This window comes from Mytilus californianus, unplaced genomic scaffold, assembly GCF_021869535.1.
Source record: "Mytilus californianus isolate M0D057914Y unplaced genomic scaffold, xbMytCali1.0.p SCAF_7, whole genome shotgun sequence".
NCBI lineage: Eukaryota > Metazoa > Mollusca > Bivalvia > Mytilida > Mytilidae > Mytilus > Mytilus californianus.
Window position 1 is genome coordinate 96,275,753 of NW_026262723.1, and position 24,939 is coordinate 96,300,691.

General features: G+C 29.7%; 1 protein-coding gene across 5 annotated transcripts in view; it reads left to right on the top strand.

The window, feature by feature from the left end:
* The window catches only part of LOC127708844 (netrin receptor UNC5C-like), an 83,654-nt gene that overhangs the window by 40,369 nt on the left and 18,346 nt on the right, over nt 1-24,939 (top strand). The window contains exons 3-9 of one of the 5 annotated variants that reach the window (XM_052213995.1): nt 374-477; nt 7,049-7,244; nt 9,116-9,283; nt 12,791-12,952; nt 17,783-17,836; nt 20,392-20,421; nt 22,790-22,945. In XM_052213995.1, the coding sequence (XP_052069955.1) occupies nt 374-477; nt 7,049-7,244; nt 9,116-9,283; nt 12,791-12,952; nt 17,783-17,836; nt 20,392-20,421; nt 22,790-22,945 (870 nt within the window). The remainder of the gene's footprint in view (nt 1-373; nt 478-7,048; nt 7,245-9,115; nt 9,284-12,790; nt 12,953-17,782; nt 17,837-20,391; nt 20,422-22,789; nt 22,946-24,939) is intronic. The other 4 variants (XM_052213997.1, XM_052213996.1, XM_052213998.1 and 1 more) reach the window with 4 other exon arrangements.

The following is a 24,939-nucleotide window of genomic DNA, read 5'->3' on the forward strand; positions in this document are numbered from 1 at the left end:
CTTTGATTATATATGATACATAATTATACAACAGAGTAAATGTTAATTTACTCTGAGACTTTGACTGTATTTCATTATCTTTTTTAATGTAAGACTGTTACTGCTCAATCAAGATATTTTCTTCATGGGATAGGTTATTACTTAATGTGTAAGAGGCAAAATTTTATACCATGCATGTCTTAGCTTATTGCCATTACAAGAGTGTCACCATTTTGATTTCTCAGTCCTCAAATATTTTTGATGTGACGATCAGGAAATTGAGATAAACTATTTTTTTAATTGAAACCATTTGTACTTTTATGTATGAATTTTGTTAATACATGTACTGGTATTATCTTTCAAAGATTTAACTTTTGAATTATTTTTATTTAAGATTTGAGGAAAAAATTTGAAAGAGAGCCAATTTCGGTTGCTGCAGAGCTTGGACAAACAGCAGTTTTACAGTGTCTTCCACCCGAAGGAAAGCCTTTACCTGAGGTAAAAAAACAATGCCTTTTTATGAAATTGAATGCAGATGAAGATGAAATTGGTTCCATTATTCCTGCTTGAAATCCTTCAAAACATGATATATTTGAAGACCATAAAAGCTTTATGTAAAGATCTCGCTGAGACCATTGCAAATGAAAGCGAAAGTTTTGAAATGTTTAATACTTTTCAGAAATTCATCATGAGGTTGTGTACTTAGAATTAAAACATATTTTTTTTCTCCAACCAACCAACATAGGCATTTTTGTAGAAGTTTTCAGATGAAATATTTAAAAAACACAATCTGACCAGTTTAAACCAGTTTTTAAAAGACATTTTCATTGCCATTTCTTTAAAAGTACTGATCTAAGTTCTTCCTACATATTAAGTGTTGAAATCCTATTTTCTTAGACTGCTGATGAACCAAATTAGCTTTCATGTGCTAGAAACAAGTATGAATTTTTACTTTGCTAACTGCATAGCCCATATAGAAATAAGGAGACACATATCAACCAATGTTGGTGAGGAGGTCCAACTTTACAGTACCATTTAATGGTTGAGTTAGTTTTAGCCTAAGTACAAGGTGAGGTGTAATGACTCCTAAGTGGGCCTCATAAAAAATATAAAACTTAAAATCTTGGTAAAGTACAGGGCCTGTATGTATAAAGCTACTTAAGTTTAGATTTGATCCGAACGGACGGATTTTTCTACATGTCCTACGATAAATTAATTCTACTATTGGATATCTTAACTTAAGTGGTTTTATGCATATCAGCCCTGTTAACTTAAGATATGCAGCTATTTCAAATGTTTTCAAATATTCATCCGCTTAATGGGTCTTCCCATAATGGACAGTACAACAAATTGATGGAAAAGACATGGTTTCCTTGTAGACCCTTATTCACTTGTTCTTCTGAAGTGTCTTTATAAAATAGAAGTGGCTTAAGATTGATTATAGAATTGTTTACAGATGACTGACAAATCAATAATGTCCATGTCTGGTCATATTGAAAACTGACCACAACTAATGCATTTTGTACACTGTGACAATTTCAATATAACTTCTGAGGCTATCATGGGTCCTAAGAAAGTTGATGTTGATAGAGATGTTGTATGGTGAAATTTAAGTATATTACCTGGGTTATAACAAGGGTCCTGACGAAGCTTTTATTCAATAACCAAGTCTCAACTTACTATTTAAAAAAGAAAAAGAACATTTTAAGGTAAATTTTAGAAACATTTCAGTAGAATTTTTGTTTAAAATAAGTTTAAAAAATCTTTTCAAATTAGATGATAATGCATGTCTAGAAACATAAACTTAAATTGTTTTGAACCCATTATAACATCAAAAGACATGAATTGATTCAGAAACTCCAGATGTATAAGACATAATGGTAAAGAGAATAGGAAATATGTTTTTCCTTGGATATAAAAATTCTTGACTGTAGAATGTAAAGTCCTAGTGTAATACAGTACTCTTGACATTATAATGTCCTAGTCTGTAGCATCTTCTTTCATTTTATTTGCATGACCAATTATTTTATAATAAAATGGCAATAGATCAAATTTCGTTTTTACATTTTTTCACCTTTTATATATAAATCAGAAATTAATTGGTATTTCCTTCTATCTATGAAATATTACCTCCTGCAAAATAAGCAGAAAAATAATATAGACGATTAAATTTCATAACTCTATTAAAATTTTATTGTAAACCCATTTTCTTACCATTTAAAATTTAATGGGCCTTCATATAAATTTTCTTTATAAAATAGATATTTGGTTAGATTTAGTATTATTCATTGATCTATTGTTCATCTTATTTCACAAAAGATTTTTGTTCACATCCCTACGTAATTGCATAATGAAGCATCAATGTAGATATAATGCTTTAGGATAGATGAAAGCATGTAAACTGCAGTTTAACCTGCTAGCTATAAAAAGTAAGATCTATATTGAAAGGTCTTCCTACCACCCAGGGATTATATCTAAACTTTCCTAAACTATGATTGAGTATTGTTTGAAATAAAACATATGGAATTTTAACAGTTATTGTAATGTAAAGTAAAATGCATAATCCTTCATAATAAATATGTCAGTTTTGTTATATTCTGAAAAAAGAAAACCTACACGGGACATGAAAAGGAAACCTACATGGGACATGTCGGGAAAAGATTGCAGCCAAACTTAAAAGTTTATTTAAGAGCATTGAACCCACATAGTAAATGCTTCAACCATTTGTACATGTTACACATTTAAAAACCAAACCCTTTGCTACTGTGCTGAATTAAGATTTTAATAGCAATTAATATTCATACACCAAGTTTATCTTTCTTATTTATATCATTTGTGTGAACAAAAAAAAAAGGATGTATGGCTGACTTCTTACACAGCATGTTTATAGAATATTATCAGTATGTGTGTGTTTGTGTGAACTGAATTACAAACATGCACAGTATGTGCACTACTTCAACCCTATAAACTATAACATAAAATTGTATGGTATAAATTTTTATTGTTCCTTGGTTCCTGGTTTTGTTTTTTTTAAGATGTTTTTATTTTTTATTTGCTTTCTATGGGTATTTTGGAATGATAATGGGAAAAGTTATTATGATGCATGAATCCAGAGAAAACTAAATCCATGTCACTCATAAATATTCGGCCCGAGTTCTATGATTGTGAACAAGGGTGTCTTTTGAATGTGTGAAAGTGAATGCCAAGATTAACATATTTACGGTTTAATTTGATAAAGCAGTTTTTCTAAGTGATTTCATTTAAAATTTTTGTCAAGGGTTCTTGACTTTTTAGCTAAAAATTACCTAAAAACTTATCATATTATTAAATCCCTGAGAACACCTGCGTAAGCTGATAGGAATTCATCTTGCTATAGAGCGTACCTCCGGCTGATATTTTATACCTCTTGTTACTACTCAACTGTAAGTTAACCAACACGCCATGATATAGTGCTGTGTATTTACTAATATTCTACATTTAATAGTACCCTATCCTTACAAAACAACCTTTAATTATTAGACTAACATAAAGGATATCATCTCTGTGCCTGGTCATAATTATAGGGGGGCTGTCACAGTTGTGAGAGTCGGGTGATGAATGAGATTTATATATTAATTATGTTCTTGTGTTCAATTACAAATCAATTGTAATCAATTAATTACATAAGATACTAGTCATTCGTGATCTGACTCAGAAACAATGGTTTCAGGCTATAAGTACTATTTTTTGTACTACTCATAGTGCCTGAAATGTAAAAACTATTATATAATGATTCCTATACAAAAAAACTACAGCAAAAATATTTTGTAGGTTAAGGAAAAAACTTGAAATGATCTTAAAATGACTGAATAATTGTTGGTTTCAAGACACCCTGTTACAAATATGTGATGCATATTCGTGATGACAACAAGTTCTCTGTATTTCCTCTGTTGTTAGTATTCTGAACATGAGAAAGCCATGGGATCTGATTGTAAGAAGGGAAAACATATTTTAAAATGTCCAAAAGACAAACAATGTAAAGGTCTCAGCATTAAACTGATTTATACAACCATCTTCTAGAGATACTATACTTAAACTCTTACCACGAAACCAGAGTTAGAAAAATGTGTGCAAGTTAAGAAATTTCCAAACTGCATTTACTTTTTGCATCATCTCTTCAAGAAATTATTCACCTTCATTTCATTTATTCAAAGACTAGCTAATTTTAAGAAAAAAAATTGCCATAATGCAGCCGATTATAGGTACAGATGTTAAATTAGACATGTTTACTCAAGTACAAATTATAAAATTTAAAAGGGCTTTGTTTGCTTTTTGACAATTTTGACAGCCAATCACCAAACATGTGTAATTATCTGGCTGAAATAGAACAGTCTATTTAATATATTTTCATAGATTATTGTGCTTTACAAAGATTTAAGAATATTAAAAATCTCAAGATGTCTTATGTTGAATCATTTGATATTTCATTGAATCAAATCATTGTAAACTTTAAATGGTAAAAATCTGTAATTTACTTTGGAAAAGCTCTTAACTTTATAACTTTTAAGATATTTATCAGTTTGAACTAAATAAACCTTTATTTTTTTTGTCCAAAGAAAATGCTTTTCTTTTCAATACAACACAAACATGGGTAGGCTATGATCAGAACTAGATAAACTTTTCTTATGTAAAAAGACCTTCATGATGAGTCAATTAATTCTACAGGTGATTTTTGTAATTACAGTGATATATCTTGTATTCTTGTGGCCTTGTCAGAAGTTAGGTTTGTGAAAATTTGTTAATCCTAACATGACTGATTTTCCCCTATTCTTTTTAAATAAAGATGACATACAACAGTCTTTATCATTATAATTGCCTCTAATTATGCAAAAAAATTTCAAACGTATAATTATCCCTATATTTAAAAATACTTGAATGGAATACTTGATTTTTGAAAGTTCTAGTACAAATTTGTGGTGTTTATAATAAATTGTGATGAATTAACTTGTCATTCCGCTGATAAAAGGGAAATCTTCCACCTATTGTTCTCTTCTAAAGCAGAACTTTTTTAATGGTTCTGTCCCAACTTTCTGTTTATAAACAGTTCAACCAACTATTTTTAATAGCTTTAAGAAAATTTATACTTTGAAATTAAAATAATTTCTGTCAGGTGTTCTAGTAAATAAACAGTCATGATATCTGATAAAGGAATTATTTATGAGATGATAATTATTTATTTTGAAATCATATTCTATTTTATTGATTGGTTAATTGTCTGAAAAGTTACCTCCCTTAGTAAGTGATTTTTTTTGGAATTAATTTGCTTTATGAGAATAAAGTCAATTTGAGTAATATACAGATTGAATGCTTGGTTTTACATGCAGTACATAAAGAAATATTTAATAAGATTAGCTTATTCATTACTATAATATGAATATACATAATATTGAACATTAGAATCTAGATCTAAGTGAAAATGAACAATTATGGCATTTACTGAACATAATCAGATGACCTTGAATTTAGGCCTTGTTTAATGAGATGACCTTGAATTAAAGCCTTGTTTAATTAGTATAATTAAAATGTGAAGACATGTGTCAAGTTACAGCCTTGTCAGTTTCATTCATTACAGCATGACAGAAAAAATATGATAAAAGTATCATGGTTTACACTTCTATGGATTATTGTTAAAAACAAAGTAGAAGTGTGGCTAAAATAAGAAATGAATGGCAGGAACACCCAGAAATTGATCACTATCCACAATTAAATACCCTGACAAAATTACATGTAAATGACACCCAAACAAATCTGTAAACAAATTATATGCATTCCATAGGAATATGTAATTTCAATGCAATTTTGATAATATAGTTCAGATTTTAAATGCATTATGAAAAGACAATTTGGATGACCTCCCTTTGTTTTTGCTGCACCCGTCAAAAATATTGTATCTGTTTAAACAAGCGAACAAAAAGACTAGCACAAAATGGTATTCAGCCCATTCAAGGTTTAAACTAGCTATATCAGTTTAATCTTAAAATATGGTTCAGATTTTCAGCTGCAACGTTAAAGTTAGTTTAAATTCCCACTAACTCAAATTTCAAATGGTTAAGAAATAAAGCCTCTTATTTCACATAAACAGGGTGAATGAAAATAAAATATATTATCTGTCTTATTGTTTAATTTAATAAAAATGAATGTGAAGTTGAAATTAGATATTTTAGATCTCGTTAAACATAGTTGTTGAAATCCATTAAAAATCATGAATAATGACCAACTATGGTTTGTAACTTAATAAAAAAAGGATATCTTGAAAAAAGAACAGCATAATATTTATCTAGCAACCATAAAGAGAAAATGACTGAAGATTTAATTTCTCTGAAGATGGTTTTTAATGGGATCTGCATGGTTCAAGTATACATGATGTACTATACTAATTATATGTCTAGTAGCACTAATTTTGTCAGTTATTTTAACAAGATTATTAGTTTATCCTAGTATGTTGAGTTGGATCAAACTCAACTAACACAGGTCTTCCTTCATTATGATGGAAAGCAAACTGATGTTGTTGAAGACCCAAGTTTTTTTTCTGGTGGTAAATCCACTAATTTACACCTCCATTTTATTCCTATGCTAGATTCTGTAATTTGAAACTTTTTTGGTCTTATCACCTCAAATTCAACTCGGACTTGGCTATATCTATGAAAACTGTTTCCTAACTAAACTGGTACTAAAGATATTAAAATACCATTTGCAAACAAAAGATAATCTGGTTCCTAGAAGTAAAAAAATGTCAGAACATTTATCTGGCATACTTACTCATAATCACAGAAAAGTAGTGTTAAGTGTTGTCTGTCTGCCTGTCTGTACATATTTGACATACATATTATATAATAATGTCTCAAATATAATCCATTGCAATATACTTCAATTTATTTACTGTTTCAGTGTCAATACAGTGTGAAACGTATATATTTTCGGAAGAAAAAAAAACAATTGTAAAAAAGATCAAACCCTAATTTTTATAATTACACAATGTACGGTCATCACAAATACAGCAGAAAACACCAATATATTAATGTAATTTCAGGTTTTTTGGATGAAAGATGGAGAAGAACTGGACAAGGACAAGTTAACCAAACTGAACTATATTGTGTCTCATGATGGAAACCTAATGATCAGTCAGGCAAAACTGGGGGATGCTGGGAACTATACATGTGCTGCCAGGAATATAGTCATTAAAAAGAGAACATGCTCTGGCTGCTCAGCTACATTAACTGTCTATAGTAAGTAATATAATGATGTCTTTACACGAGTAGATGTTGTGACATACACCAAGTCTGTGAGGAAGTGGTGATTTTGTTGGATACAAATTTCCCTGATCTCCATACACAATATTTCTGTTGACCTTTACATGCTAAAATACTGATTAAGGACCATTTTGTAATGAAACACAAAATTGACATTTGTGTCACATTTTTTAAGGAGTTATGCCCCTTGCAATAACTTTCAAAGTGTGAAGATAAATATTTGTGATGATAGGGTACATTAGAATCATCTCCTTTTATTGATGAACTATGTAATCAAAGATGACTGTTTTTATTTTGATGATATACATGCAAAGAATTGATCAATTGCATATTCCCACCAACTTAATTGGTGATTTTCCTCTCTTGCACATTGTTTCGTCTTGGTTTGATTCCATCAATGGAACAAGGGAGTTAGAATAACACTGCTTGTATCTAGTGTTATTCTGATATTTTGTCGATTTTGAAAGGAAATATGGCTTATATCTCTCTGCTGGAGTTTGTTTAGAAACATAATTTTATTCCAATGTAAACAAAACATTTTTAAAAGTAATAAAAACATTATTACTATATCGTTATATCGAAAACAAGAAGTTATGATAATTTTAACTGATTTTGTAATGTAGAACTTGACACATGCTGATTTGTGATATCAAATCCTTTCCACTTTTACCCTTTCCTGAATAAAACTGCTGATTTCACTGATTGATTTTCATTACTAATATTTTGAATTTGATTATAAACTGCTGGGAAAATTCTGATTATAAAATAAAACATAAAGGTTGTTCTATATAAAATCACTTTCGTCTTATTTTGTGGGAGTTTTCATATCAATAACCCGATGTGACAAATTTCTTTAAAAATGAAATCGACTAGTTTGAACAATCCTCCTTTAGTTTAGGTGAATTAAGATATTCTGCCTGAGTGATCAAAACGTCTGATCTTTGCGTTGACTGCATATACAAATTGTTACGGCTGACAGTCTTTTTGATGATTGATTTTTATCCTATCGTAAATCTATATAATACCAAATATTACAGACTATCTATTAAATTTTGTATACTTTGATAAAAAGCTTAAAGTTCAACTATTAATGTATATGTTAGTTTCTTCAATCTATCAATGTACATCCAAAAAACACTTCTTTTTTTCTGCAAACTGACACATTTTGATTGAGAATGTTATATACAAGACGGTCAGCATTTGGCCATTACTCAATTATACAGCGTATATTAACAAGATGTCATATTGCTGATCTAAGTATGAAAAATGTAATAATAGCATGACGAATTATGATATATGTAAATTCAATATGTCTGGACGGAACCTGCTTCTCATGACAATAAATTGGTAGATTGGATTGAGAAGATTGTGTAATGATATAGTAACTTGGTACATTCTAATAAAAGGTTACTTTACATTCTACGATAATTGAGCCATAGAGATAAAAGGCTGTGAAAGAGAACATCACATTTAAAAGTTACATTCTGTTGGCACACATTTGAAAAAAACTTATAACGCCTACATTTATGTCTTGTCAGATTAAAACAGTCATGCATTTCTATGCATATATTGCTGTAAGACATGATCCTCTTGACAAAGAATGTGGAGAGAACCAACAAAGAACTATCTGTAAGATGGCCCTAATTTTGCCATTAAAAAAAGTATTTCAGATAAGAAATGGAAATATTTTTGTTTTTGTATTTAATTTTCATTGTAATTACTATTAAGAGATTTTTGCATTGATAATTAGTTGTTAAGCTGTGAATCACATAGTCTTAAGTCAAAACGACTTCTGTCCATTAAATAAATACAATACATGTATATCATAATATTGAATATTGTTTCAGTAAATGGAGGCTGGTCAACATGGAATCAGTGGTCAGATTGTTCAGTCAAGTGTGGTAAAGGTACGAAGAGGAGGATGAGATCCTGTACAAATCCTACTCCATTTTATGGCGGCAGTCATTGTGCAGGTGAAGATAAACAGGAAAACGACTGTGCCGTCCTTTGTCCAGGTAATAATATTGCCACTTAGACTTATCCTTGCGTTTACAGATTATTCCTTGACAGTTTGCTCCAGAAATCTATGGTGCTAATCACACATCATACTGATATTAAAACAGATTAAAATATTTCTAAAAATTACTAAAAAAAATTGAAGAAACATATAAACACATATCTCTCTAAATTCTATCAACAATAATGTTTTTTCTTACAAAGTATTTTTGTATTGAACAACATGCTTGTGATGTAAAAATGCCTGTGAGATTGATGGGACAAAAGAAAATCTCTGATAATCAAACAATTTTGAGAATGTTTAAGTTTGTCTGGTCATATATTCCACTATCATAAGTTCTTTAGTTCAATCAACAAAAGATCATTCATCCATTAATTTTTTTGGCATTATGACTCATAGAAATTGTTTGATGTTTCAAAATTACACCCTTTTTCCAAAAGTCATACAAAGTGGCTTGAAATTAGGTACTTCATGTACAAGTCTGTAGAAATAAAGCAGTTGTCGGGATCTAGCAACAAAACTTTCATTAAGTTTTACATAGAATTTCCTCTGTCATCTGAAGTAAATGAACCTCTTTAAATGGGGATCAAAAAGGGGATTATGGCAGGCATAGAGGTGGTAGTAAGATGTTTGAAGACGCAATATGATCATAACATTAGTATTTACTTGGCTGTAATATATAGGTTTGAAAAGTTAAGCATATTTTTTTTTTAAATAAAATATTTAGATAACTCAGAAATTTAGTGGGTGGTCATCTTTTCCACTTTTTTTCTGACATAATGCAAAAAATATGTATGTGTCTAGACTTTTAAAATAAATGGGAGCCTTTAAAATTTAACAAATTGACAGAAAATAAGAACATCTAAATTTTGAATGCACAAAGCTTGTAGGCTAATGACCTGGTGTTAACTTTTATGTAAATGCCATGTTTTGGACCAAATGTAATTTTTCAAGAAAAAATATGACAATTGTAAACCTCATAGGTAGTTGTCACTGTTTAACAAATATGCTTCATCTCACAAAAATTACAATTATTTGGACATTTATTATTAGATAGATGGATTTAGCAATTTTTTTTATAGCATTATGTATATTAAAAATTAGTGACCTAATTCGTTTAATTTCTCTAAAGTGTCTTGAATTTTTTCTAATTCATCACATGCTTTCTCAGGCAGATCCAATTACTTAAAGAAGACATCCATGACTTGGAATAATCAAGCAACCAAGTAATTCCATTCTTCGAAGCTAATGCAAACAGCAAAATTTTCATACTCCCTAGTTCAATGTTATAATTAAACAAAACACAGTAACCATTGTTTTGGCTTGAATTTATAATAAAGAGTTGTAAAGATATGGATTGAATGCTTTGTTATCTTCTGGAAGCTTTAAGGAGCAGATTGGTTTGATTCAAGCTGCTTTATCCACCATTAATTTTACAATGTCTTGTCTTGTTCTGATTTAAATAGTTACTAATGTGTTACACCAGACTTCCTACATTCTCTTGTCAACCATTTTGATCAACCATTTACACTGAGGGAAAGATTAAAATGATGATTGAATTGCAATTCCAGTGTTGCAAACAATAATCTTTATGTTCGTCACCCTGTGGATTGGTATTGTTTTTTGGTGTGATATCTAGCAATTCTCTAATATTTATCTAAGATAGGACATCATTTTTCATAAAAAAAAATTTTTTTTTCAGATTAAATCCTTTATTACAGTGATTTATTAGGGTCATTTCCTCTTTTGATAGAATGTTTGCATTAGGAAAAAAATCTAGAAATCTGGGAAATCTAGTCATACATGGAAATTAAATGTTTTACTGCTTCTAAAGTCTGTCACAGCAGTCGTCCTTTAAAGCTTTTAGTTGACTCATTTATTTAAATCCTGTAAAAGCAATTAATCTTAACTTCATATGACTGGTGCAACCTATTGTGTAACTGAGATCAAAATGAAAATGAATTAATATTGATGTTGGCCAGTACATGTGAACACTATATGTACATGTATCTCGCTCTGTTCATAGTACCAATATAAAGCCCCATCATCAACAGCTTCATAGTATCAATATAAAGCCCCATTATCAACAGTTTCATAGTATCAATATAAAGCCCGATCATCAAAAGCTTCATAGTATCTATGTAAGGCCCCATCATCAACAGTTTCATAGTATCAATATAAAGCCCCATCATCAACAGTTTCATAGTATCAATATAATGCCCCATCATCAACAGTTTCATAGTATCAATATAATGCCCCATCATCAACAGTTTCATAGTATCAATATAATGCCCCATCATCAACAGTTTCATAGTATCAATATAATGCCCCATCATCAACAGTTTCATAGTATCAATATAATGCCCCATCATCAACAACTTCATAGTATCAATATAAAGTCCTATCATAGTTATGTTTTTCCATATTATATTTTATATGCACTTAGTACACTTTTTCTTCATTTTTTATCGCTGTCACTGAAGATGGTTCATACAATGGAGGTGAGCGTAATCTGTTGTCATTCTGTCTTTTTTTATTCATTTTTTTCCGATTTCTTTCATCTGTGTTTATTAAATTGTAACATATGGTCCATTGTTCTTGCTTGTCATTATATATACTGTCAATATGAAATATAGACAGAACTTTGATGGATAAATGTATTATTATAATTGTATATTTAAGACGAAAATTGAAAAAAAAGGCCATGAATTCTGACATGTAATGATTATGATAGGAATCTATCACGTAAATCTATTTAAAAGTGTGTCACAACTTTTTCACAAAGTTACTTTACTTGTATCTCTTAGTTAACCTATATACTTAACTCATTATTTTTTCTTGGCATTTTAAGATGTTTTTTCCTAAGTACTTATAGTTTAAATGTTTTTGTATGTTTCCTGTCAGTTGAATTAATTTTGTTTAATTTTTCAAATGTCAAGGTACTTAGAATATACCAAAATTAAACTTGTACATGTATACACTTTATTGTTATTTAGTCCAACCTGAAAAAAACACCTACTTAGACAACTTCTTGTTGGGATCAAGTGTCCAATAACAAAGGTCATCAGTATTGAGCTGATGGAGGAAAAAAGTTTAGAAAGCGAACATTTTTAAAATTTTAAAATTTCATAGTTTATGAAGCAATTTTTTTAGACAAATTAAAGTAATAAAAAATGCTTTGTTTGAAGTGTTTACGATGGTTTTAACATGTCTCTTTGAAAAGTTATACGCACAATACAAATGAAAAAGTTGTGTAATTTCACAACTAATCTGGATTTGAATAAATACCAATAAGGTCTATTGTAAATGTTGTAATGTCAAACTATTCCAGAGAGAGAAAAAAATCAAGCCAATGTATGAAGTATTCCTGTTACTGTACTATAACTTCAACATATACATTAAAAACTATGAAACAATATCATTTACTATTTTGAAAAAAGTAAAATATTTTCCTACTTCAAACTTAGTTCCTTGCAGATATCTTAAGTTTATATTTTATTTTCAGTGCATGGAGGTTGGACTTTGTGGAGTTCATGGTCTACCTGTAGTCCTGATTGTCTTCACCATCGTAGAAGGTCATGTGATAATCCATCACCTTCAAATGGTGGAGGTTACTGCTTTGGTAATGACCTTGACAGTACAAACTGTACTGGAGGAATGTGCAGAGGTAATTTACTTTATCTTATTATGGACATATATAGCTTTATTTACTTTGGTGGTGGACTGTCAGGTACAGGCTAGGAGTCATCCATTGACTCTCCGTCACAACTTGGTGAATCGTTATCAATGTTAAGTCTTGCTTCTTGCTAGTAAAAGATTGATGGATTGATAGTTGGTTGCTTAATGTCAAGTGGAAAATATTTCATTTATTATAAAAATAAGGAGATGAGGTATGATTGTCAATGAGATAACTATCCACCAAAGTTCAAATAAAGTGGATGTATAAGCAGTTATAGGCAACCGCACAATGAGAAAAACCCATACTGTATAGTCTGCTATAAAAGGCTTAAGACATGAAAAATATGAAACAATTGTTCAGGATGAGAACAAATTCACAATGCATACAATAGGTAGGTCCTGTAATAGGGGTTGTCCAGGATGAAAAGCAGGAAATTTAGGATTGCCACCGGAAAATGAGGGAAAATTGGATAGTAAAAGAAGCTTAATGCTTTACTGTTAAGTAATATCAAACATGCTGCTGAATTTAAATTAATTTGCATAGACATTAAATTTCTAATTACTCACTAAAATTACTGAAACATTTCCTGATTAATTGTAATTAATAACGAAAAATCAAGGAAGTCCTTAGATGTTTATTATTCAGATTTTGTAACTTACACAGTTCCTTGAAAACCTAGCATGTTTACGTAAATTCAAGATATTAAAGATATCCTTGGATTATAAATAGACTACTAAAAACCTTTTTTGCCCTTAACTATCTATTCATCAAATATGACAAAAAAATGTAAACAAAATATGCATAAAGTTAGAAGCAATAATGTTTAATAAATGATGATGAGGTCTTCTGATAGTATCATATAGCATTAACATGGGTCATTTCATCTCAGCATATAAACTGGACCAAGCTTAATTGATCATGATAATTTTCAAATGATTAGGGCTTTATTTGATAAGTATAAATCACAGTTAATCTATTTTGAATTATCACTTTGATTTTAAATGCCATTACAATTTTCTAACAGATCAAAAGATGTTTAAAAGAATAATCATATTTTGAATTTTACTCATTAATGCTGACTTGAATTATTTAGAGCTGAACTCTAACAGCACATCTGTTTTGGTCCATTTACCTAGATAAAAACCTCCCCTGAAAAAAGCATCAACCTCATACCTGACTGTCCTTTTAAACAACTAAATTAATGAATTTCAAGGATACCAAATTGTCCATCAAATGTTTTATAATGAAATTCCAAACCCAGGTGGGAACTTAATGCATCTAAAAGTAGATTCGCCCAAGGCTTAGAATCCAGACTACCATAAGTGGGTCAATACAAATTTCAATATATTAAATAATGTATTGGCATATCTATCGTGTGTAGGTTACTAAAGGTCAATTTCGCACCAGATGAAATTAACATCCTGTGACCATACTGGCTAGATAATCATCATTATCACTGTAATGGACATGTTTTATTTATATTATTATACTAAGATAAATTATCCTCTAGGGTTCCTTGTACTTGATTAAATCCAGGCAATTGTCTTTGACTTCTATTATCAATTGTATCAGAAATATCGTGATCAGGGGTACTATTCCTACTAAATAGTATGTTGTCATTTCTCTACAATATTAGATCCTAACTATAATGGCTGATGAAGCTGCCTTTTGGGGTTTGATGTTCAATTGCTTTTGGAATTGTCAATCATTTTAGAACAAAAAAGTTAATAATTCATTTTTGGTTACCTTTGCTTGAACCTGAAGCTTTGCATCTTGATGCTTAGACTTGTAGTTTGTACCTATAATACGTATATAAGATATAGACACAACTACTTTGTGTATAATTGCACTTCTTTAGTTTAAAAGACCAGATTTGACTTCAAATGACCTTCAAACAACCTCAAGCAAAGGAAAGTAGTTAATGTCATACAAAATACCAGAAATTGAAAGATTGGAAAAGAATGTTATGGTAGTTTTCTGGAATTTTAAAATTTACTTCCCATAAAGTGTCTAACTTAGACTGCTATTTGTTTTATTTAATGGAAGCCAGTTCAATAAAATATAACTGAAACAGATTAAAGTATAGTATTAGTGACATTTATGTATGTTCAATGGTGGTAATTACTAGAAAAAACAGGGCTTTTATCTGGTTCCTTATCACAAACTTCAACTGACCTTTGGTCAGCAGTAAATCTTACCATTATCAATGAATTTTAGACAGTTTTAAGGCAGCAGCATGTTGAAATACTTCTCATTTGGTTTCTATCTGTAGACGTTTTATTTTTGTATTCAAAACTAGTTAGTGTCACTGTATGTCAAATAGTGCCAGAGTTCTGCTATATTGTTTAGGAAAGAGAAGGAATGTAGAGATTTTCTATAACATTTATCTGTTTTTTATTGACCCTCTGGTTCTGGAAGCATACACAAATTAGCTATTCTGTTTAACCTTCTAATTCAATTCAGACTTTCTGCAAATGTGTCATTTTCAGCAGTAAACAGATTCACATATGATTTCCCAAAGCCGCAGACTGTTTCTATCAAAGGAAAATCTCAACATTGAAATAAAATCCCTCTTAATTACCTAACTCAAAGACATACAATTCTTCAGGGATACATTTGTTTAATGGAAAAGTACAAAATGCAATATTTTGTCTGATAGTGTCTTTATGAAGATATATATGTAATTGAATTATCCCCATCTCATCTGGGCAAAGGGTAAAAATTTGGTCTTAATCAAAGCGTTATATGTGAAAGGTAATCTTTATAGAACTTAGAATGCCCTGGTTCTAGTAAAGCAGTTTGTTCTTCTTAACAACAAGCACTCTTCACAATTTATTTTTAATAGTTGGATGAATTTTCATTATAACTTTAATCAAAATTGATAACAAACTTGTGTTTTGGTATTTGGATGGTTTCTCATGCATGCTGAGTTGTATTTTCCATGACACAGCAAGGGTCTACAGATGGTAACTAGTGTATCTGCCTCCTAACAGTGGGTAACTCCTGATAATCTTGTCATAAACTCTCATAAAGCTGTTGCTTCTGTAGATAACTTTGAAAATTCTTAATTACACAATCATTGGTTTTATAAGATTCCCAGTTTTCCTCTGCAATCAGCTGATTGAAATTGACACCCTATTGATCAAAGGCAATATATTTAACAGGAATTCCTATGCATTGATTGAAAACACTTGAAAATTAAATTTAAAATAGATAAACATGCTATATTTGGCTTTTATTTAATGACAGAGATACATCAAACTGAAACACATTCTATTTTTGTGGAAGGTATTTTAGGATTAAAAAAGGCTGTGAAGGCAATATTAAATTAACAACTTTAGTAATAAAATTGGATTAAATCAATTCGGTATCAAAATGTAGATATAAAACATAGCTTAACATTCCCTTCTGCAAAAAATTTTCAGTATGTCTATATTTGTAGCAGTTGAATATTTCTTATAAATATGGATTTGTTAATTCTTTAAGACACATTTGAAATATTAAAGCATCTTGAAATTAACATGTATGACATTGATCGTACTTCTATTTTTATTCCATTTTGAGAAGTAATATCTATGACCTAATTGTCATTATTGAAAAAATCAAATTAATAGTTTATTTCCTATGATTGATGGAGCTGTCAATATCTCTACCTTTTTCTCCTAGGTGGGTAAACATAAATGATAAACTAACTTATCTGTAGAGGAAATTGACAAAGACAAGTCAATTAATTGTTCAAGCAATTAAATATATTTGATGAATTGGTTTTAGGATTCTGGTAAATAATCTGAAGAATGTTATAGATTTTTGACAGGAAAAAAAGCAAAAAGGTTTTGCAAGCTCTGCTAATCGAATTACTCCTGGAAGAGATATACTGAATACATGTTAGCGTGAAAGTTTAAAGAAGTGTTGATTTAATTAACTTGCGATTTTAATTCAATATTATCAAATTTATTTGATTTCTACTTCTTAGAGAATTGTTCATAAATTGGTTTAAACTGTTGAAATTGTCACTAGCTGAAGCAAATGTTGATGTTGCAATTGAAAGTTACGTGTTGAAATGAAAAGGATGTAAAGTGCACATTGACAAATCAATTTCAACTGACAGGCTCACAAATTGAGCAGAATTGTTGCAAATGATTTTAAAGTAAAACACCGGAAAAAGATTTCATGCTTGAGTAATTAATGAAAATCAACAAATACAGTCAATTAAAATATATACCAACTATAAATACGCAGATCTTCAACAAGATTGTTAGAAAAGGCACCTAGATTTAAACCTCAAGACTTCTAAAAAGCCTTGAATTGAACATAATTCAATCAGACTTTCTTAATAAACACCATAAAAGGTTGATGCTTTTTAAAGATGCTAGTAAAATCATTTGAAGAATGAGAAATAGTGCAGACAAAAGCAAATGGACGTGTCAATCAATGCGTAACCTCGATTCTAAGGTGAGGCTAATTACAGCTTTGTAGAGTACTTTACCGATCATTGCCATTTCTTATTCTAAACTCAGTTACGACAAGTATGCAGAAAATTACTTAATGAATTTAAAGATTATATGCAGTTTCAATTCTTTTTGAGAAATTTAAACTTTGAGTTTGAAAAGCACCATCTTTTTCTTGTTAGTGAGTGCAGTTGATTATAGATTTGTGTTTGTGCAGTGTGTCATCTCTTGTTATGGTACTTCATAATGATCTTGATTGCTTTTCAAGTGTCTGTGGTTTTAATGATTGTTCATGTGGTTTAAATATCTGTTAGGGCTAGGAAAAATGTATGCAGGAGAGATAACTGGTTTGACTGCATTATTATTACAGGAAGGCCAAGGTTACCAGAAGGGTCAAGTACTCTGTCTAACCCCAGTGATACTGGTAAGGGAACTGAATCCTAATTTTAACAATGCACAACTGGGCATGAAAAATCTAAACTCAGTGTATAGGAAATTTTGTTCATGAATGTTATTCTTGAAACTTACAGTATTATTATGTCATGTGCTATTTTCTTCAAATTTAGACTTAACTTAACTTTAAGTACTATCTTACTGTGGTGTACTTGTATAAAATGTATTCCAATACTTTAGAAAATTATAAAGAAACTGAGCATTAATTTTGTAACAGCAAAAATATTTTGAATCAAATTCTCTGGAAAAGAGGTTCAGTTTTGAAGTTTATGTAATTCAATAACATTAATGAACAAATTATTTAATTGATTATTTTAGCATGGCGTGAACCCATAACAATAACACAGGTTTTAAACTTTGCTTACTAATTAAAGAAAACGTGCAAACAATATCCCACCCTCTATTATGTAATATTTGTACTATGATGAAAGTTCAAAGCTTTATTATGATCTAGCAATATCATAATTTTATAAAAAATGATTTATGATTTATTTGAACTTTTATTATTTATAGAATAATTTAGTAGCAAATTACTCCATGTAGTGCATTCTGATCAAAATGCATTCTGATCAAAACATAACCAGTGAGCCATTTACATATTATAAAGGTTACAGTGTTGTTGATTATGTCCATCTGTGAACTATGACACATATATTTACTTTATATCCTTATCCCACTAGTAGAAGTCTTCTTAAAAAGATCCTTGTTAAGTTGTTGAAACCAAACAATGGTATTTATCCAAGCTAATGCCATAACATAAAGCGCTCAACAAAACTTGTGTCTGATGACAGTTGCATGTAATTTTTCAGTACCATATTCACTTGCATTGTACTATTTCTAATCAATATCCTTGATTGCATGTCATAGTCAGGATATATAATCACTAACTATCACAGTCACACATATAGTCTTTTATTGTAATTGATGAATAACTAAGTGAACATTGTGATGAAGTTATGACCTAAGTATTCTAAGTCATAATCTGTTAGTCTTACATACTTTGATACTGACCAGAAATTTCCCTGACAAATTGTATTTGTATATTGATGGTTGTAACTGTAGTATTGTATTATAGCTCTGCATTGATTTGTAGAAAAGTTTGTGCTATGAAACTGTTTCAATGATGCCAGTATTAGACATAGCTGTTTGTATATTGCATCCAATATAATACTAATTGGAAATATTACCATCAAAAGCTTATACTTTCTAAGTTAGAGGTGCTAAAATAAGTAATTATTTTGGATCATGTTCTGTCAAATTGCAAAAGTAGATGAACCGAATTGAATTTCTTTAGAAATAAATATTTTTAATGATAATTAATTAGCGTGCTTTGAATTTCTATCGGGTCATTTGTTTAGAAAAGCTGTGATTTTGTGAGTTTATACCTACATGCATGGAATCCAAACACTGAATTGTTTTCATTAATTCTGACGATTATGTTTTGAATTTTGTCATTATATGTTTCATGTGTGGAATAATTGCAGAGCGAAGTCAAAATGTTCATATTTATTGGTTTAAGTTACATTCAACAAAGGGACAGAACTCCCCTTGAAATAATTCTGTTTTGTAAATGCATGTTACTAGTATACAATTTTACATACAAGAACAGTTCATTTCATTTTGTCATCAGTTGAAGTTTCCTCTGAGCTTGATCAATTTTGGAAAGTTGGTGCTTTTCAAAAAGTTTTATACATAGGATTCTGTCTTTTATATTTGGAAGTATTTTTTTTTATGTCAAAGAATAATTCGAAATTTTTGTAGCAGTTGTGGTAGACCAATGAAAAGTCAATTAAAAATTAGAAATAAATAGCCTGACAATTTTAATACTTTGCCTTACAAATATAACCATGTGTTACCTGTATCAGAGCAAAAAATACAGTATTATAATATGAATCAAAATCAATGTATGTACTGAATTTGTGAATTTAGAAATGATATGCTGATATTGACAAGAGACGAAAATAAAGGCTAACTTATAACTCTGGTCCATTGTTGTCTATGTTAAACTTTAATCTTTATTCTATCTTCCAAATCATCTAAATGATAATCTGAATTTGTCTGTGGTTTTACAACTTGATGTAAAGTTTGATAAATAAGGTGTAATGGTTTAACAATGGCTCTGTGAACTACCTCCAGCTGAGCAGCGGACAAAAATAACAAAAGTCATATGATTTTCTTGTTATAGTATCATTTTATGAAGACATATTTTCTTAAATGATATTTATCATTTTAAATGTCATCACATAAACTACACAACAACAGACAAATACTGAATGGGGAGTGAAAGTCAAGAGTGCATCTTTTATGAAAAGTCTTTGTTAAGATGAGTTGTTTATTTCAACTGATTAGCATAAAATAAAAAGGATATTACAACTTGGTTAAAGGATCTTTTTTATGTTTGAAGATCTTGAAGCGATTATTTGAATAAGATGTATTTAGGTCACCCTATTTTCTTTAAACATTAACCTGCAAAACAAAATAATACATGGTTTATGTTTAATGTTTCTCTTTGGTTTTTTTTTACAGGACCAAGAAGAGATGGCATGGTTCGACCAGGTAAATTTCTAATCCATTATTAATTTAAACAAATTGAAAACATGCAGCAGTTTTTGTGTTCGATAATGGTTCTCACATGGAAACAATAAGATAGAAATTCTCTGTGAAGATTTATGTTGAAGATGATGTTATCTCCTATATCATGGAATCACACCCTTGCAACTTTGGCAACAACTAAAAATGTTTCCACTCCACAAATTTAGGTAGCAGATGCAGAAATTTAATCAAGTCCAGGATTTATAGCAGGGCCATGTGCACCAACACTGGATATTATTTATATGGATTGGCTAGCCAATCAAATTTGGCATTTATAGGTTTGAAATGACAAATCTGGTTTTGTGTAAATTCATGCAGATGGTTGAGCCTGCCATTACTATTACAAGGAAACACAGACATTGGTAAAAAGCTAATCCCTAATTATTTCTGTCTTAGAAAAAATACAGATAAAATCTTTTATGAAAGTGACTGTCTTCTTCAAAATATTTCAAGCTAACATAAAAATGTTTGACAGAACATATTAATTTATGAAATGTCATATTAAAAAACCTGCTTTTTTATGAAGTCATCTGTGTATTAGACATTGTGCACTTCATGGATTTAACTTGAATAGCTTGTCACTGAGTAAAGAAAAAGGATGAAGATGCAAATATCAGAAGATTGCGACTTTTTTCTTCATTAGCTGAAAGGCCGATTTCCCTATGAATTATTGACCTGTTTGTCATGAGGACCAGGGCAAAGTTTTAATTGAGTTAATGGAAAAGTTATCTAGAAAATGTTTATCTTGACATTTGGGTGAAAATTAAAAAGATGATAAGGGAAATTTGAGGTTCATTGGCCTTTTATTGTTAAAAAAGTCTTTGCTTCTTTTCAATGTATGTTGAGCCAGTCATTAAGTAGTAATACTCCTTCAAAATCTTATCAGAAAACCTGGAGTGATTTCTGTTCTGGTTTTATGATAAAAGATTTGTTTATGCAAAGTTTAAAAATAAGTTTGTTTCTGGTTAAAAAAGTGTTTCCAGTTTCTTTGTTTAATTGAAGTTATTGATCATATTCAAAAGATTATTTTTTTTAAAAACATTTCATCAGATATAGAAAGAAATCCCCAAATTCTTCAAAAGGGTATGAAATACAATTTAAGTTAAAAATTCAAAAGGGGAACATTGTTTTCACACTATTCACCAAGAAAAGGAAAAGCAAATGTTCCTTGATGTGCATACATTATCGGTTGAGGAACTCGGCACACAGATTTTTTTTTTTCGACCATCAATTTGGAACAAAATTGAATCTTTATAAAAATAAGGTGATGAGATATGATTGCCACAGAAACAACTACCCACCAAAGACCAAATGACTGTGAGTGAATAATATAAATTCTTACCAAAACTTTTTCTATAATATATAAAAATTGGTAAACTGCAATAGTAAGGTAATAAATGTAAAACAAAGGTATATAGTTTAGTGACTACCCATTGTTTAATTTTTTCAAAGCTTTTATTTGCCTAAGGTTACATAGTTTAATCATGAAATAACCATTAAAAAATCTTTCTAATGTTTCTTTGATAGATGATTTTGTTTTCCTTTTTCATCTCAAATTATTGAATCACAATTAGCCATACTTTATTAAAAGATATGTCATATAAGATTTTTATTATGATAAAATATTTAACAAATCAACACTAAACTTTTTGTAATTTACATAATGACAAAAGACAGTATTTGAAAAAAGAATCTTGCCTGGAGAGACATCCTTGGTTCTGTTGTTTTAACATGTCATCTTAGATTGTTGTTTTAACATGTCATCATAGATGATTTTATGATCAAAGAGGAACACCTTCTTTTTAAATGTTCGTGGAATACTAATGAAGTCCATTATATAGGTGTCTACTCTATCTAGATTGATTTGTTAATTTTTATTGGCAAATTTTTATAAAATGAAGAATTGGACACTTTCTGATTAACACTTGTAAAATTTAATTTGATTCAATCAATTATTCTGTAATATGTAAAGGAAAATAAAATTTGTTGTTTAACAATATGCCAAGGTTTATTTTAGTGAAGTCTGTCTGTTGTTTTGCACTTAGAAATGCATTTTGCTGATTCACTTGACTAACAATCAATTAAATGAAACCAAGACTGAATGTTAAATCTTGACTGGTTTGTTTCAAAATAAGATTTATAAGATGAATAGATTTAAACAGTATTCTGAAAGACCACATCTTCTGCATTTAATTATATCTAATGCAAAGCTTTTAAATACATGATGTGCACTGCCTCATTTTAACATCATAACTACAAAACTTTTGGTTTTGATCCTCTGCTAAGTAAATATATAATTTTGCATCTATACATGATTTTTTTTTCTTTTTAGTAGCTCCAAATGAAGCACAAAAGGGAAACATCGCCATATATGTTGGACTGTGTGTGTCGTTTGCTGCCCTTATTACAGTTGTTGTGATCGTAGTGGTTTTTATCAGACGGAGGAATCGCCATCATCATGGTATGTTGGATGGCTACTCAAGTGGAAGTGAGTTGTCTCCCCCCAGGACTCTTACCTTTCTTGAAATCTCTAAGATCCATGTTTTGAGACTAAATGAATCTTGAGGATTTCCAACTTTTGGTTTACATGTTGTAAGGACACTGATATCCTCTCTTCACTCTTGCTAATTCATTATTTGGTAATCGATAAAAAAAATTAAAAAAGAAAAAAGTCAAGATAGAAATAAAAAACAAATCACAGATAATTAAACTATGGAAGAATTTAACATTGACAAACATCAATTCACTAGATGAGGCCATAGAAACCTATAAGGCAGGAAACATGTTTTTTACTAGGCAGGTAGATATATTTACCATAAGAAAACTACACTTTGATAATTAATGATTAGGTTATTCAGACTTCAAACATTTCATTATCATGTGTAAAATAAACCTTTAAAATTGGAGATTGAATTCCTCCTTCTTTTCCAATTTAAAAACAAAAATGTGTAACAATTTCTTTAAAACCTTTTCTAAAATTTGTAGTTCTTCCCAATTTTCCACTTTTGGTTATATCATGCCTGTTTTATTGTATAAAACCACCAATTATAAAATCATAAATTCGTGAATTAATTTCATTTTACTATCATTTAAACAGCCTGTTCATTTTGACTGTGTATTATTAGAGCTAGCCTGTTTTAGCCTGTGCCTATTGATCCACTTTTTATCTTTTAAACCTTTCAATTGAGAAAAATGATATTTTATTGAAAAATTTTGAACCATTTTCGGTCTTTCTAAAGTGGTATTAGTTGTATGATATAAGAATATATTTTACGTATGTAAAGTAAAGCAATTCCCCTTGCAAACGAAATCATTAAATTGGAAAAACGTGGAACTTTACTACTGTTTAATGTTTTACATATGGCCCAAACAAATACCCAAGACTCTAAGAATTAGCACCTCAATGTTGCTTTGCTGTGACCTAGAGGGACTAAAGGATTGTTAATGTCCTGTTCAATTTTCAGTAGGATAGACTAATGGAAAAGACTTTGATTGTAAAATCAATGAAACTTCTCGTTAACGACCACCTTTAGCTATAAATTTTTCAATGAAAAATACATTTTTAATGAATTACAGAGAAAGCAATTAATGAAAGGATACACTAAAATAAAAAACACAAAAATCTATGTTTATAGAACTTGTCTCGTAAAATTTGGAAGATTTTAAAATGCAGACTGAAAACCTATTCTTTCAAAGCTATCAAAAAATCTTGAAATGTTATTAAAATCATATAATTTTGGTGACTTTTAAATAAATTGGTCCTTAGTTGTCACATACGTCTCCATTTAAAATGTTCAAATAGATTTTCTTCTCGGTAACGGAGCAAGCATAATATCTTCACTAAGAGTGTTTACTTAAAATGCACAGATGCATCATAACCAAGATATTTATCAATTATATGTAATTATGTTTTAAAATCAGATTACTGAAACATTATGTTTGTTTAGTCTGTTTTTATTCCTTAACACTCCCAGGTTCTGCGGCCGGCCATACGATCTGTCAATTTATTAACTAATTCTCAGATCCCCAGAAGTGATAAAAGATTATGAAGCAATATTACTTCATAATTTCAATGAAATAAATTTAATTTCATTTTTGACAACTTAATTTCTTAGCTTTAATATTTAAAATGTAATTTTCAGCTGTACCATGCAATACTGCAATAAATTTTAATTTAATTGAAAATGACTTTTTCTACAAATCGATTATATCGTTTGATTTCCAAAATATATTTGATTGTATTTTTTTTAATCATCAATATTAGCTTTGATGCAAAATATAAGCATTGATACATGTAAAATCTTGTTTTTTTTAAACTTAGAAGTTTTAACTGTCCCATACTGCTATAGTGTTTCTGTACCTTTCAAGATAAAAGACAAATATTCTCATAATGTTCAAAAGTCATGTGTACATGACCTTTGTTCATTACCTACCTGTCAGAAATAACACAAACACCTTCAACCTCCTTTACCTACCCCACCC